Source organism: Pocillopora damicornis, chromosome 8 (assembly GCF_964200805.1).
Source record: "Pocillopora damicornis chromosome 8, jaPocDami1.2, whole genome shotgun sequence".
NCBI lineage: Eukaryota > Metazoa > Cnidaria > Anthozoa > Scleractinia > Pocilloporidae > Pocillopora > Pocillopora damicornis.
This window is the reverse complement of record NC_142677.1, coordinates 3,954,567-3,971,552: the sequence shown is the minus strand read 5'-3', so window position 1 is coordinate 3,971,552 and position 16,986 is coordinate 3,954,567. Positions and strand designations below refer to the sequence as shown.

General features: G+C 37.4%; 1 protein-coding gene across 1 annotated transcript; it reads right to left on the bottom strand.

Moving 5' to 3' along the window:
- Positions 1–289: 289 nt before the first annotated feature.
- LOC149041008 (uncharacterized) lies at positions 290–15,266 on the bottom strand. The gene is made up of 9 exons (XM_089214235.1): positions 13,628–15,266; positions 13,122–13,196; positions 9,951–10,036; positions 9,626–9,698; positions 9,138–9,205; positions 4,758–5,936; positions 4,207–4,637; positions 2,233–3,726; positions 290–1,720 (listed from the first exon to the last, which is right to left on the bottom strand). The coding sequence occupies exons 6-9, from the start codon at positions 5,904–5,906 to the stop codon at positions 1,663–1,665; spliced, it is 3,132 nt and encodes a 1,043-aa protein (XP_089070361.1). The 5' UTR covers positions 5,907–5,936; positions 9,138–9,205; positions 9,626–9,698; positions 9,951–10,036; positions 13,122–13,196; positions 13,628–15,266; the 3' UTR covers positions 290–1,662.
- Between the last annotated feature and the right edge of the window lie 1,720 nt (positions 15,267–16,986).

Below are 16,986 nucleotides of genomic sequence, written 5' to 3'. Positions count from 1 at the left end.
GGTCACAACAACCACATTCGCTGCATCAACCACTCCCCCACAGGAGCAGCGTTTGTCTCGTGTGGCGACGACTTCAGAGCGAGGTTTTGGTACTGTGAGGGAGTATAGTGAATTCCTCCACCGATTGCATTGAAAGCTTAGAATTCGTGTCCATTACGCCGATCTTTAACGCAAATATAAAGCTAAGTTACAACCTCAATCTATCCCGGGATCGTCTCAGAGTTTCAGCCTTCTAGGTGCTTTACCTGTCATCTCAACTTGGATAAACTCGTTCGGCTTTATGTAATTTGTGAGACTTTGAAATAAAATCTAACGCCAGTTTTCGTCTGTTGTTTTATTTATCATTACTATTTGAGCAATGTTCAATTGAGTTCAACTTTTGTTTTTGCATTATTTCGCTCCGCGATCAGTCCATAAAATATAATACAATACTTTATTTACCCACGCTACATCTAGGAGTGATAAAAACTCGCCTAGGAAACTCTCGCTAATCTCTCAACCAATCAGAAGCAAAACTAAAACTAATCACGACTTGTTCCCTTGCGTTTTCCCGCGCTTTTTGTAAGACCTTGTATCAGGAGAAAAGATGTAAACCACAACCACAATAGCTTGGGACTCTCTTCCAGCGACTCTTAGAGCTTAGAATAAACTTTTAAAGATAATTATGATCATAATATTAATGACAGAGCAATTTTCAATTGTGTGTCGAAAGTAATCCATAATTGCTTCTTTCTTTTTGCTCTTCTTCGCTTTGTGATCGGTCCAGAAAAGTCGTGCCAATCTCTTAACCAATCTGATGCTTAACTAAAACCAATCACGGGGTAGTTTGAGTTGATAACGTAAAATGGGTCATTAATACCAATTTACCCTGTTAGACTCTCCTATCGAAGCAACACTACAGTTTCTTTAAAAACTTTCCCCTTTTCATAAAAGCAATCTTTCTTCTGCGTGTTCTTGCGCTTTAGGAAGTTTGGTCGGATTTACTTTGAGGTCTCTTAAAGGTATTTTCTTTTCTTCCGATTGGTCGTTGTAATTACTCTGGTTTTGGTTTTATGGCTCTCGATTGAAAAGCGCTCTATGGCTCTTATCATCATTATTGCTAGTATTATACTACAGTTTAGGTTCAATAAATGAACAAATGCCTTAACCTTACGCCTTTTAACGCCTTGAAGTGATTTACAAGTGAATTTTCCATACAAAACCATCTACACGTTATCTATATAATAACAAATCAGAATACACCAACTCATCAATCTGACGGCGATTTCTTTTTTTCTTTTTTTTTTTTATGACAAAATACCGAACTGATTCTCTTTATCAATTTAGAGAGAAAATTATGGCAGCTGGTAGGGAGAATTGCGAATCAAATCTTAGGAAATAAAAAGGTCAATGACATTTTGTAATCTCAAGTGGAAAGAAACAGTGCCATAATTTTCGCATCATAAAAATTTCACCCCATATTTCCTGTTTTCAACTTTTCAATCGTGTGTTCATTTTTACTCCTCCTTTTAGGAAAATTGCATCACCTACTAAACGCCAGGACCGTGTAAAAAAAAAAAAAAAAAGAAAGCACGCAAAATAGCGATGCAAATTTAAAAGTTCTTGTGTAAAGTAATACCAGTTTTCCTTCAAGTGTACAGGAGAAAAAGTCTTTGTCCAGGATCAGTCGCTACTCTGTCTCTTGTCTCCTTCATTCTCGTCCTCTGTCGGTTCTTTTTGTCTAAAAGAAAAACATTTTTGAGTAAGGAAGATGTGAGATATGTCCAGAAATGCATGAAGTAACGGAAATGGTGAAAATTCGTTGAAAACGTCAAATCCATGAACATTCACTCGCTCTAAGAAAATTTCGTCGAATCTGCCATTTTCGTTACTGCGTGCATTTCTGGACATAAGTGGAAACATTTTACGAGAGAGGAAATCACGTTTCCATCATCACTTGGCTGTTGTTATTGACTTAGCTTGTTCACCGTATTTATTAATAAATTAATTAGTCTTTTTATTTATTTATTCATTTATTTTTCTCAGATTGCGGTTGTTGCACGCATTGTCCAATGGCTCAAATGTTAAATATCTTACAAACTGAAATAACCCTACTGAACCATGACTAGTTAACAAACTGTCAGAATGTGCTCTTTATGCATAACTTAAATCTTACAGTCACACAACTTTTTCTTCTCGAGCACAGGTGGATAATGTCACTTTTACAAAATTAGTCACCAGAAACAAGCTTACCTTAATTTCTGTAAGTCAAATGTTACGTTGTCTCCCATTAGCACAAAGGGAGCCCATTGGCGAGGTTCGGTGAAGCCGTTGCTTCTCAACCACTTCATGGCCTGGTGAAGGGACTCACTGGCACTTTCTCCAGCAGCCAGGCGTTCGTAGAAATGATTCATGAGCTGCTCTGTTGCTTCGTCTTGTATGGTCCACGATGCCACCAACACTGAACGTGCACCAGATGCTAGGAACGCGCGAGCGATTCCAATGACTCCTTCTTGTTTGAACGTTCCACGCCCACTGTGACAACAACTAAGTACGACCAGTTTAGCACGCAGCTTAACCTTTGAAATGTCGGACATTGTCAGAAGGTAGTCTTCTTCTTGTGGAATGCCGTTGGTAGTGCAATTAGGGGAAAGGGCAATCTCTCCTCTGTCGGCATGACCATGAGCAGCAAGATGTATTAGACTCGCCGAATGAAGTACGTGAAGTACCGCCTGCTTTGTTGCGTGTTCTCCTAACAAGGGCTGAACCCCCAGGAGTCGACCGACCATTTCTGCTTCTTTTCTTGCACCGGACAATGGTACTAAGTTCAGAGGACGTCCTCTGTATTGCACATAGCCAGCCTTAGGATCACCCACTACCAGTGCACCGGTCTGACTGTGGTAGTCCGCTGGACATTCCTGGATGATTCTGAGAGTCGTCAGAGAAGGCACGATGCGGATTCTGTGGGTTTCTGATAAATACTTTCCTGCTGGCTCATCCCGTAAGGCAGCAAAAGGGACTCGGTAGGAACACCTCTCGGGCACAATGATGACTTCAGGCTCTGTAAGTAAATCTTTTACAGGAGCGATAATCTGGTCATAACACAACTGAAGAATTATTTTGTTGCGTTTGGTTTCGTCACCTTGCAAAGGTTCTCGACTCTCTTCTTGAGGAGACAAGGGAATTTCGTCACCTAGAGATCGATCTTCGCAATTCTCATTATATTTAATTCCGAAAGTGGAGGCACTCTTCTTAAAAATATCCTCCGCATCGCAAACGAATGCAGCTATGAGGGTGTCGATTTCCATTTCGGGGCTCATTCGTAAGTCAATGTCTCCATTAGCTTTTAAGACCCACAGATGAACATGTCGTTCACAATATGAAACGTACAAAACAGCACAATTGCTCTCTTTACTCACGATGTTTTCGATCTTAGGCCGATATGTTAAATCAGTTGAGATGTGGCTCTCAGTTAAGAGTTTGTCCGCCATTAATTCTGCAAGGCCTCTAGCGCGTCGCAACTCCTCCACATTAAGAGAATCTCGCTTGCTTCCGTTAGCACACAGTATCTTACTCAACAACTTGTATGGGAAATTACCGTGCTCTTCTAAGAGAGACATTTTAAATTCATCATTTCCTTTGAGAAAATCTCGCAACTTTTCATAAATTTCAATACTTTGACGAAGATACTGCGTTGCCTCCTCTAACTTTGATTGAGACATCTTTACCTGAGTAATACCGAGAAGACTCTTAAAGTAAGTCATATTGTCTCCAATTTTGCTACTCATCGAGCGCGCATCCTCAAAGTATTTTTCCGATTCGTCATAATTTCCAAGGGATAAAGACACGTGTCCAAGGCCTAGATAACTTGTTCCCTGTCCCTTCCTATCACCAATGTTCATGTTGATGGAAAGGCCTTTTTCGTATAGTTCTGTAGCCTTCTGGTAGTCATTGAGCGAATGATGCAGATGTGCCAGGCTTGCGTAGCAATATCCTTCTAACTCTCTGCCGCCAGTTTCTTTACTGATGGCGAGTGCTTTGTCCAAATGTCTCTTGGCCGGCTTATTTTCACGAAGTGCTAGAAACACATTTCCAAGGTTCCCGTACTGTTCTCCTTCTCCTTTCCTGTCGCCAAGTTGTGTTGCGATAGCAAGTGCTTTCTCGTGATATTCTTTAGCCTTCTGATATTCACCGAGTAATCGAAACAAGACTCCAAGGTTCCCGTACTGTTTTCCTTCTCCTTCCCTGTCGCCAATTTGTGTTGCGATAGCAAGTGCTTTCTCGTAATATTCTTTAGCCTTCTGATATTTACCGAGTGATTGAAACAAGACTCCAAGGTTCCCGTACTGTCTTCCTTCTTCTTCCCTGTCGCCAAGTTGTGTTGCGATGGCAAGTGCTTTCTCGTGATATTCTTTAGCCTTCTGGTATTCACTGAGTGATTGAAACACGAGTCCAAGGCTCCCGTACTGACTTCCTTCTCCTTCCCTGTCGCCAATTTGTGTTGCGATGGCAAGTGCTTTCTCGTGATATTCTTTAGCCTTCTGATATTCACCGAGTGATTGAAACACGACTCCAAGGTTCCCGTACTGACTTCCTTCTGCTTTCTTGTCGCCAATTTGTGTTGCGATAGCAAGTGCTTTCTCGTAATATTCTTTAGCCTTCTGATATTTACCGAGTGATTGAAACAAGACTCGAAGGTTCCCGTACTGTTTTCCTTCTCCTTCCCTGTCGCCAATTTGTGTTGCGATGGCAAGGTCTTTCTCGCAATATTCTTTAGCCTTCTGATATTCACCGAGTGATTGAAACACGACTCCAAGGTTCCCGTACTGTCTTCCTTCTCCTTCCCTGTCGCCAATTTGTGTTGCGATGGCAAGTGCTTTCTCGTGATATTCTTTAGCCTTCTGATATTCACCGAGTGATTGAAACACGACTCCAAGGTTCCCGTACTGTTTTCCTTCTCCTCTCCTGTCGCCAATTTGTGTTGCGATGGCAAGGGCTTTCTCGTAATATTCTTTAGCCTTCTGATATTCACCGAGTGATCGAAACACGACTCCAAGGTTCCCATAGTGTATTCCTTCTTCTTCCCTGTCGCCAAGTTGTGTTGCGATGGGAAGTGCTTTCTCGTGATATTCTTTAGCCTTCTGGTATTCACCGAGTGATTGAAACACGAGTCCAAGGCTCCCGTACTGACTTCCTTCTCCTTCCCTGTCGCCAATTTGTGTTGCGATGGCAAGTGCTTTCTCGTGATATTCTTTAGCCTTCTGATATTCACCGAGTGATTGAAACACGACTCCAAGGTTCCCGTACTGTGTTCCTTCTCCTCTCCTGTCGCCAATTTGTGTTGCGATGGCAAGGGCTTTCTCGTAATATTCTTTAGCCTTCTGATATTCACTGAGTGATCGAAACAAGACTCCAAGGTTCCCGTACTGTTTTCCTTCTCCTTCCCTGTCGCCAATTTGTGTTGGGATGGCAAGTGCTTTCTCGTGATATTCTTTAGCCTTCTGATATTCACCGAGTGAACAAAACACACATCCAAGGCTGCCATAAGTGATTGCTTCTTCTCTTTTGTGGCCAATTGTTTTAGTGATAGCAACTACGCTTTCAAAAAGTTTCCTGGCTTCTGCCAACCTACTTGTTCGTAGATATTTGTCTCCCAGTTTTATCATTGACATTCCAGCATTGCTGAACATGTCAATAAGTTTGTTGGTGTATCTTACTGCATTTTTGTAATCAGAGATTGCGTAGTACGCATTGAATATTACGTCAGAGACATCAAGGCCGTTAATTTCAAGGTCTAAGTTGTTAAGTAAGATTACACATTCATCACACAAATTAGGGGCTTGTATACCACGATCAGTCTTCAGAAGATATGTAGCAACGTCCAAACCTATCCTGATCTTCTCTAGGATTTCACGCGTGTTATTCATCGCTCTTTTTGTGTAGAACAGAATGCCTTTCTGAAATGAAATAAGTGAAATACAGAAAACTTGAATAACTAAATTAGATGATAACATTTAGAAGCCATCCTTGTGCAACTGTTTTTATGGCAGAGCGCTCACTTTCCTTGAAAGCTTGTTGGTTTATGCACAGCATTCCCTTTTTTCTTTTTTCCAAAGCTAATGAGTTTTGCATGGAAACTGAACAATTGTGGACAAATTGTGTTATAAAAATGTGTTAAGACATCCAATTTTGAGACTCAGCCTATCTAGGTTTGGGGTGGGGGGGGGGGTGCCTCCGCATGTTTACCACATTAAAAACCACTCTAACCAATCGTAGACCCCATCTTCACTTTTGGCAATACCGTAACAATACCGTAACAATACCGTAACAATACCGTAACAATACCGTAACAATACCGTAACAATACCGTAACAATACCGTAACAATACCGTAACAATACCGTAACAATACCGTAACAATACCGTAACAATACCGTAACAATGCCGTAACAATACCGTAACAACCATTAAACCGCTTATCGTCCCATTTTTAAGTCCTTAATTACTAGTATTTTCTTATCCCCAAAATCCCGAAAGTATGCGACCCCATTCTAGTAAGTCTTTTGAAAACCCAAACCTATAATAGTCAATGTAGTCGTGAAAATGCCATCTTATCCACAGACATATCCCCATTAACCGGCTATTACTAGAGTTTAAGCCCACCCACCCCCCACCCCCCCCCCCCTCCGTTCGGTTTCGACACCGATCAATAATGACCCGTCTCTTTGATGGAAAAACGATAGATAAACAATTTCAAACTGGTCCATATTAATACTGAATCCTACTGCTAATGTTTTGTCTGCGCGCAACTTATTCAGATTAAATATATCAAAAGTATTTCAGATTTAAAATTTCGTTTTTTGAATTCAATGAGTTGGTAGTTTAATTTGTGTCACACAACTTTATTGTATTATTTTTTTCAACCGCCGCATAGGCTCACTTTGGGCAGATATGCAGCGAAATTTATTTCGACGCCTAGTATGATTTGTTAAATATCATTTCTTATGGATGCTCCATAGAGGTTTTTGACCGCACGAGATCTAGGTGCTAACATAGCGTGATTTTTAAAATTGTCAACATGGAGAACAAACATGGCGGCTCGATACGATCGCACAATTGTCATCTGAAAAGGTGTGTTAAAAACAGTCGAACACAAAACAGTTTTTATGTGATGGAATAAAGGGCTTCCAGCAACTGCACCGGTAATATTCATAGGCCTTCTGCGCCTGGAGAAGAGGTCTACCGAAAAGAAAACTCCGTGGGAAAGATTGCCAAAAGGCGACACATGACGCGATAGACGCATGCTCAGATATAGATCTACCACTGCGTAATGTTTTGCGACAAAGAAAATAGGGATGTTCGAGAAAAATTTATCGCGTTTTCTTTGATGGAATTTCCTATGATTTTCTGGACCTTTAAACATATTTGTGCCCTTCCTAGTGCCCGTTGATAAAATAAATTCATAAGACCAAATTGGAGATGGAGGGAGACATCACAAAATTGCAAATAGCGAGGAAACTGCTTTTGCAACCGCCATTTTTTTCGGCTTTTAAATGATCAGCAGGACAAATTTCCCAAATTGTGAAAATTTTTGAGAGATTTCACTGAAGCAAATTGAAGAAAATCGAGGGCAAAGCCAAATTATCACTGGCGAGCGCCTCCCTTCTTGTAGCCTTAGCTTAATAACGAAAATCATTTTGATAATATTTACTACAGCAAACACTAGTCCGAGCCTTATTCATCGCCCATCTGATGGCTTTTAGTGACCTTGAAAAGCGAAAAGACAAAACTTTTCTAGAAAAACATTACGCTGGCGCGTGCGCCAACATTGAGCAAAGACTCTATGGAGCCTCCTTAAACGATGGGAAAAGTTTTTTTTTCATATGTGACGTAACAGGCGAGTGTTTTTTCCGAGCCACTCTAGTTTTGCCTAGAGCTTGATTCTTCCAATATTTATCTAACAGAATGATAACGGAAATTCATTCAGAAAAAGTGAAAATTAACGAGTGGCAGCCGTATAACTATATTCAGAGAAAGACATTTCACCTTTTAAAACAGTATCCTTGTTGTTTGATAGATGGAACCCGAAGCAAGAAAGTGAAGGAAAAACTTAACCTGTCATTGATAAATGCAAATAAATATTCGTTCTTGTCCAAGCGTAATGAAGAAGATTGCTGCATTCGCTGAGTTTTCTTTTTTTGCGTGTGTGTTATTGTGGATCGAGACAAAGTGGAAGTTCATAAAAAAACGCCAAAGAGACTTATATTCAGCCCTCTTGACTGAACATGCTTGGTCAATAAAGGTTTTGCTGTATGGCAAAAATAGTGCGCTCGGGCAAAAAAAAATGACTCATTTATCTCAAGAACTTGGAAAGAAAGCCAACTGTGTTTGTAACAAGTCAAACTTGACTGTTTTCTGCCGCTTTTGGCGAATTCATCGCCAACATTGTCCAAAAGTTAAAAACTTGTTTTCTTGCTCGAGATCAAAGAGGGCGATCCCAAAAGGCAAGATGGGCCCAGGATTTGCTTCATATTGCCTCGGGGGCTGCCAGCTGTATAATTCATAGTGTTATAACAAAGTAAGGACTTGATTGATCAAAGAAAGAAAATTCAAGTTGTTTAAAAGTCAAGTCTGCAATATCTCCACTTTACACTTATCCTATAACATGCGTAGAAAAAGATTGGAACTTGTGCATGGTTATTATAGTTTTTTTTGCTCTTAAAATTTGATCTGCCTTGTTTCTTATTAACCCTTCAACTCTCAGAGGTGAATGATTTTCAAGTAGCTTCTCCTTTGCAATATCAAAGCATTAACACGCAAGCAGGTGATGGGAATACAGAAACTGATCAGCTTAAGGATTTCATCTCACCCAACATCAAATTCTCTAAACCTGTTTTAAAGGAAATGTATAGGAGCAAGAAGGGAGAATTACTAATCAGATCTTGGAGTTAAAGGTTAAAGGGTGGCGTAGTCCGATATTTTTGGCTCATAGATTTATTTTTGTCGAACTTTGTGGCGGAAAATCTCCCTCATTTTCTAAGATTCCTTGTATCTCTTATACTCCAAACACTTATTGAAACAAGTTTTACGTACAAAGCAATTTTTTATTTTTATAGTAGGAAAGTAACATTATTCTAATAGTTTTTTAAAGCTGCTTACCTTACAAACAAACACGCAACGAGTTTAATGCGTTGATGGCGTGACATACATAAGCCAAAAGCAAGAAACTGAAATAAAACCCGAGAAAGAAAAATGAAAGCAAATGACAAGAGTCACGTGGGTGAAGAACAAAATATTGATTTGAACGCGGATAAAAAAAAAAAAAAATCGCTGCACCTCCAAATCGTCACCAGTTTTAAGAAGGTCTCAATGGGGTAATAGCTTTTACGGCTAATGATTAATTTCTTTCTGTTACAATTAAAAGAAATTTTTTTTCTGGTTAATTTTCCACGATTTTTGGTTGGAATTTGTCAATTTTTACGCTGAACAACTAATTTTCCTGCCATTTTACGGCTACCAGTCAACTCCATTTACCCCACTTAAAGATCTCCTATCACCAAATTTAGGCAAGTCTATGCATATGTCAGAAACATGTCAGGATTTAGAGAGACAGAGTTTAAATAAATTAGTCTTTTTAACCTACTCACCTTTTGAAATACGTAAAGTTTCCCAGCTCAGTATCCTGATCGTTTGATGAGTGAAACCAAATCAAGATATTCCCTGCAAAACAAAGATTTATGAAAATAGCCGGTGTTATGAAAAAAACCCAAAATAATAATAATAATAATAATAATAATAATAATAGCAATAATAATTACCAATGTAGACCGAGATGAGATAAATAAAATCTTTCTCTACTTCTGAGATTGTTTTTAATGTTGGATCATAAAGATTTCATTGAGTTTCGGTCCAAAATATTTCGGTTTTCAGAGACGAGAAAAGAATATTACTCAAGTTCTTTCTGCTTCTTACCTTGCAAAAATAAATCCTGTCTCTTTCGCTGTTATTTCTGATCTTATGACAAACGAAACCAAAATTAAGAATCTGAAAAAAAATTCCTGCAAAACAAAGATTGGAGAAAAATAACTCGGATGAAGAGAAATCACGACCTTGGTCAGTAAAATAACTATAATAATAACAATAATCAAATCCCTAAAAAATATTATAACATCTGTTGCGTTTTTTTCCTCACTCCTGTTTCTTAAAGAAGAAACCTCTGACAGAAAAGAGAAGCCATATCACCAATGATGATACGCATGTATTTTTCACAAGATATCATCAAGATCTCATTAGTAATTCTTTTCATGTCTCTCATACTGTTCTTGTGATATTAGTTTGGAAAACCCTGTATCAGATTAACTTATAATCCCTTAATTAATTGATATTTTTATTATTATTATTATTCTCATCACTTGTCTGCTTGATATTGCATTGATATTGTAAGGAGAAAGTCTGTCTTGATCGCTCATGGTAGTTTAAGGGTTAACCTGGTGGAAAAATTGCAAGAAGACTAAAAAGTGATCTTCACCCCTTACACCAGTTTCGAAGACTTCAGAGCTGATACGAAGGTTATTGAGGGGGAAACTAACAGGGAACACGTGCTCTGCAGTTTATAGTAACGGCTACTGCATTTTGCTAGAATTGATCGACGCATTTTGTAATTTTTGAAGCAAATTGTAATATCATAATTTCGCTTTTGCAAAAAGAGTATTATTCCACCCCCCTCTTCCCAACCTATCGGGTAAGGGGGAGGGGGTTGTGGGTTTGCCTTTCCGAACCCTTACCACGTTAAAAACTACTCTTTAACCAATTGTAGACCCCATCTTCACTTTTACTCTCCTCCCGATTTCGACTCCCTCGTATCAGTGTCACGTCGGACACAAAGTACTGGATATAATTTTAATTTTTTGGGGGGGGGGGGGGGAGCGAGAGAAGGAATATTTTTGTTGTTTTACGATTACATTCAGCTGACCTCCCCCTATGGCTCTGCAAAATTATTATGACCCCCTCCCCCCCCCAAAAAAAAAACCATATGATCCCTTCAAAAATCCTCCACACCCCCTCTCAGGCGATAAATAATTACCCGTCTATTAGATGGAATCAAAGAGCTCTGTGAGAAAACTCGTGAATTGACAGATGACTCACATGATTTTTTGGATTATGTTTAATGTTATCTGGTTTAGGGAATTTTGCGATTGGTTGTCATATTTAGAGTACGAGCAGTAGTTCAGTGTTCGCTAATGTAGCAAAGAAACAAAGTAACGTTGGGATAAGAAGGCATTACAATTGAAATGATTATGTTATTACATTTGACAAGGGTGTATGATGTCATGTGTTTTAAACGTATATAATTTTTGTTTCTGGTTCAAAAGAAAAGGTTGGAAGTAAATGTGGATGAAAAGTGAAATTTACTGTCTATCATTGGAAAATCAAGGCAATACTGTCTTAATGAAAACATTAATTTTTCCCTCTTTATCAAATGAGACAAACGGGAAGGACTTTTGAGTGATATAACTAAGCCCAGACTGCCACCGTCATTTTGGATTTCCGCCTAGGTAGATTTTGGTCACGTGCTAGCCAACATATAATCAAGAACAAGATAGAATTTCAATTCAGGTCTATTTATCAATTTTGTGGTGTATAACTTTCGCATTTTAGTACGTAATATTAATTTTGAATCTTCAAATTGTCTTTAAACTTAAAAGAAAATTGTTCTTTGAAAACTCACTGAAAATCGGTAGCTAAAATTATTTGTTTAGGTGTTATTTGATTTTCTGTTAATCTGTAATTTCTTCAGTCGCTGGCAATTTTTGTTGCTTCACACAGAAAAAACACACGATACGAAATGTAATAATTGGTTTTTGTCCCCAAATCTCACGCCGTAACAGGAAAAGCTTTTGAACAGCTGTAAACTCCGAGCGCTTCCGAGTAAGTAATATTTTTAAGGAATCTTCGGATTGTGTTCAGGTTCAAGGATTGGAAATTACAATTTTATGAAAAACGAAGGTTGTTCTCTTATTTCATAGAGAATCCTCGCACGCCTGCCAGCCATTGGCTTCTTTTTCACCCCACCACAATTCTTAGCAAGAAAGGTCGCCATTTTCGTTTGCTTATTACTCGCCAAAAACTATCAAATCCACTTAAAAGCCAAAAATCGAGAAAAAGTTTACAGGAATCGACCAATCGAGCGAGCGAGCGAGCGAGTACCATTCTCCGCATCATATCTACAACTCGCTCTTGCGCATGCGCGCAATTCACGAGTTAAAAACGATATTAATAGTGAATCCTACTGCTGATGTTTCACCTGTGCGCAACTAATTCAGATAAAAAATATGAAAAGTATCACCGATTCAAAACTTTGCTTTTTGAATTCATTGAGTTTATAGTTAAATTTCTTTCACTGAACACTATTGTTTTACTTTTTCAACCGCGGCGTAGGCTCACTTTGGGCAGACATGCAGTGAAGCTTATTTTCGACGCCTAGAATAATTTGTTCAACATCGTTTCCTAAACAATGGAAAATGATTTATTTTTGACATGCATGGTAACAGGCCAGTGTTTTTCCGAATAACTCTATTCACCCTTGAAGCTTGATTCGTCTGACAGAATAATAAATAAATTTGAAGCTGGAATAATGATTTGAAACTTCAAGCTGGATTTGTCTGACTGAATAATTATGTAAATTCATTCAGGAAAAATGAAAATTAATGAGTGGCAGCCATAAAATTAGAACTATATTCAGAGAAAGACAGTTCATTTTTAAAAACAGAATCCTTGTCGTTTGATAAATAAAATCAGAAGCAAGAAACTGAAGGAAAAACTTAACCTGTCATTCATAAATGCAAATAAACATTCATTCTTGTCCAAGCGTGAGGTGAAGATGGCTGTATATTCGCCGAGAAATGATTTTTTCTGCGTTACTATGGATCGAGACAAAGTGGAGGTCCATAAAAAACGTCAATAAGGCTATTATTCAGCCTTCTTGACCAAACATGCTTGGTCAATAAAGTATTTACTGTATAGCAAAAATATTTCGCTCGAACAAAAATACAAAATGACTGAAACAGGTTTCCGTACAAAGTAGTTTTGAATTTTAGAAAAGGAAAATAACATTTTTCTAATAGTTTTTTTAAAGCTTCTTACCTTACAAACAAACAAGCGTTGAGTTTAACGCGTTAATCGCCTGCATACATAAACCAAAGTTGCCAAAACAAGAAACTGAAATATAACCCGTGAAAGAAAGTTGAATGCAAATAGCAAGAGTCACGCGGCTGAAGAACAAAATATTGATTTGAACGAGAAAAAAAAAGAATCACTGCACATCCAAATCGTCACCAGTTTTAGGTGGGTCTCAATGGGGTGATGACTTTTACGGCTATTGTTTGTAATTTGGAACATTTTACGGCTAATTTCTTTCCGTTGCGATTAAAAGAACATTTTCTACAATTAACTTTTTACGACTCGTGGATGAAATTTGTCAATTATCACGCCTAACGGCTACTTTTTTCTGCCATTTTACGGCTACCGCTCAACACTATTTACCCCACTTCAAAATCTCCAATCACCAAGTCTGTGCAAGTTTATGACAAAAATATGTCAGGATTTAGAGAGATAGAGTATAAATGACTTAGTTTTTTTAAGTTACTTACCTCTTGAAAAATGTAAAGTTTCCGAGATCAGTATCCTGATCGTTTGATGAATGAAAACAGATCAAGAAACTCCCTGCAAAACAAAGATTTATGAAAAGAGCCAGTGTTGAATAAATAAATAAAAAACAGTAATAATAATAGTAATAATAATTACCGATTTAGGCTGAGATGAGATAAATGGAATCTTTCTCTACTTCTGAGATTGTTCGAAGTAGTGGATGCTCTATTATAAAGATTTCACCGAGTTCCGGTCCAAAATATTTCAGTTTTCAGAGACGAGAGAAGAATATTACTGAAGTTCATTATTCTTCTTCTCTTGCAAAAATAAATCCTGTTTCTTTCGGTGTTATTTCTGATCTTATGAGAAACGAAACAAAAAAATTAAGAATCGGGAAAAAAAATTCCTGCGAAGATTGGAGAAAAATAACTCGGGTGAAGAGAAATTACGACTTTGTTCGGTAAAATAATAATAATAATAATAATATATATAGGGAAAAATTACTCAGTTCTGATTGGTTAAGATTAATGCAGTTTTCAGGTAATTCAGTGCAGAAGAGAGTTAATTCAGTGCAGAAGAGGGTTAATTCAGTGCAAAGAAAGAAACAAATCAGACTTTCTAATTGGTCAATAATCATAGAAACTCATAGATAGCCAATCAAATGCGAGCCTTGGATGGCGCAACAAAATTTGAAAATTTGGGAGCGAAACAATAGCCGGCGTTTTAAGTAGGTTTTCTTTCGCCACCGCTGCTGAAAAACAGCTTAAACAACGAAACACTATAAAAAGCACTGCTTTTTGGTTGTCAGTTTGGAAAAAGTGGTGTTTAGAGAGGGGAATTGCCAAGGAAATCGAAAATTACGAGCCGACCCAGCCTAACACTTTGCTCGAGCGATCCAACGCCGAAATTAAAAACAGTCATAGTTAAACCTCGGAAACGACGATTCCATTTCATCGAAAGTGCTTCGGACACAGACTGAACAATTCCTTGAACTGTTTAGTCGGACTTTGAACTTTCTTGCACCTTAAAGACGTGAAGATATCATTGCCTATCATTGTTTTGATCCTACGCGATTGTTTTGACCGAACGCACGGTTTGAATAAATTATTTTTTGCACTTGATGCGCGCGCTTTGCTTATATTTAATTATGATAAGCCATCTCGTATTTTGCCATGTATATTATTAACACGTAATCACATGATTTTTCTCGTGCAATTTGGAATAAACAAGCACTTGCTAATTTTTTCAAAGACCACAAATTGCACTCGCCCTATGGGCTCGCGCAATTTTGTTAGTCTTTAAAAAAATTTACTCGTGCTTATTTATTCCAAATTGCACTCGAAATCATGTGATTACCTATACTAATAGTGATAATAATAATAATAATAATAATGATAATAATAATAACAATAATAATAATTATCAACCTGCTAAAAAATATTATAACATCTACTGCGTTTTTTTCTCCATTCCTGCTTCTTAAAGAAGGAATCTCTGACAGAAAAGAGAAGTTATATCACCAATGATGATACGCACGTATTTTTCATAAGATATCATCAAGATCTCATTAGTAATTCTCTTTACTGTCTCTGATACTGTTCTCATGATATTAGTTTGGAGAACCCTGTATCAGAACAACTTATAATCCCTTCATTGATATTTTTATTATTATTATTATTCTCATCATTTGTCTGCTTGATATTGCATTGATATTGTAAGGAGAAAGTTTGTCTTGATCACTCATGGTAGTTTAAGGGTTAACCTGGTGGAAAAATTGCAAGAAGACTAGTTAACGCGTAGGCTCACTTTGGGCAAACATGCAGTGAAACTTAGTTCGGCGCCTAGAATAATTTGTTGAACATCGTTTCCTAAACGATGGAAAATCATTTATTTTTGACATGCGTGGTAACAGGCCAGTGTTTTTCTGACTAACTTTATTCACCCTTGAAGCTTGATCCGTCTGACAGAATAATAAATAAATTTGAAACTAGAATAATGATTTGAAACTTGAAGGTTGATTTGTCTGACAGAATAATAAATAAATTTGAAACTAGAATAATGATTTGAAACTTGAAGCTTGATCCGTCTGACAGAATAATAAATAAATTTGAAACTAGAATAATGATTTGAAACTTGAAGCTTGATCCGTCTGACAGAATAATAAATAAATTTGAAACTAGAATAATGATTTGAAACTTGAAGGTTGATTTGTCTGACAGAATAATAAATAAATTTGAAACTAGAATAATAATTTGAAACTTGAAGGTTGATCCGTCTGACAGAATAATAAATAAATTTGAAACTAGAATAATGATTTGGAACTTGAAGCTTGATCCGTCTGACAGAATAATAAATAAATTTGAAACTAGAATAATGATTTGAAACTTGAAGGTTGATCCGTCTGACAGAATAATAAATAAATTTGAAACAAGAATAATGATTTGAAACTTGAAGGTTGATCCGTCTGACAGAATAATAAATAAATTTGAAACTGGAATAATGATTTGAAACTTGAAGGTTGATCCGTCTGATAGAATAATAAATAAATTTGAAACTAGAATAATGATTTGGAACTTGAAGCTTGATCCGTCTGACAGAATAATAAATAAATTTGAAACTAGAATAATGATTTGAAACTTGAAGCTTGATCCGTCTGACAGAATAATAAATAAATTTGAAACTAGAATAATGATTTGAAACTTGAAGCTTGATCCGTCTGACAGAATAATAAATAAATTTGAAACTAGAATAATGATTTGAAACTTGAAGCTTGATCCGTCTGACAGAATAATAAATAAATTTGAAACTGCAATAATGATTTGGAACTTGAAGCTTGATTTGTCTGACGGAATAATTATGTAAATTCACTCAGGAAAAATGAAAATTAATGAGTGGCAGCCATGGAACTATATTCAGAGAAAGACAGTTCATCTCCAAAAACAGTATCCTTGTCGTTTGATAAATGAAACCAGAAGCAAGAAACTGAAGGAAAAACTTAACCTGTCATTCATAAGTGCAAATAAACATTCGTTCTTGTCCACGCGTGAGGTGAAGATGGCTGTATATTCACCGAGAAATGATTTTTTCCGCGTTACTATGGATCGAGACAAAGTGGAGGTCCATAAAAAACGTCAATAAGGCTATTATTCAGCCTTCTTGACCAAACGTGCTTGGTCAATAAAGTATTTACTGTATCGCAAAAATAATTCGCTCGGACAAAAATGCAAAATGACCCATTTCTCTCAAGAACTGGAAAAGAAAGCCAACTGTGTTTGCAACACGTCAACCTTGACTGTTTCCTGCCACTTTTGGCGACTCCATCGCCGACATTGTACAAAAATTAAGAATTTGTTCTCCTGCT

Coding starts and splice junctions, on each gene's coding strand:
- LOC149041008 (XM_089214235.1), bottom strand. CDS start 5,906: ATGAATAACACGCGTGAAATCCTAGAGAAGATCAGGATAGGTTTGGAC. Junction 4,638..4,757: donor CACTCGGTGAATATCAGAAG/GCTAAAGAATAT, acceptor AAATATCAGAAG/GCTAAAGAATATTACGAGAA. Junction 3,727..4,206: donor AGGGAAGGAGAAGGAAAACA/GTACGGGAACCT, acceptor TTACTTTAAGAG/TCTTCTCGGTATTACTCAGG.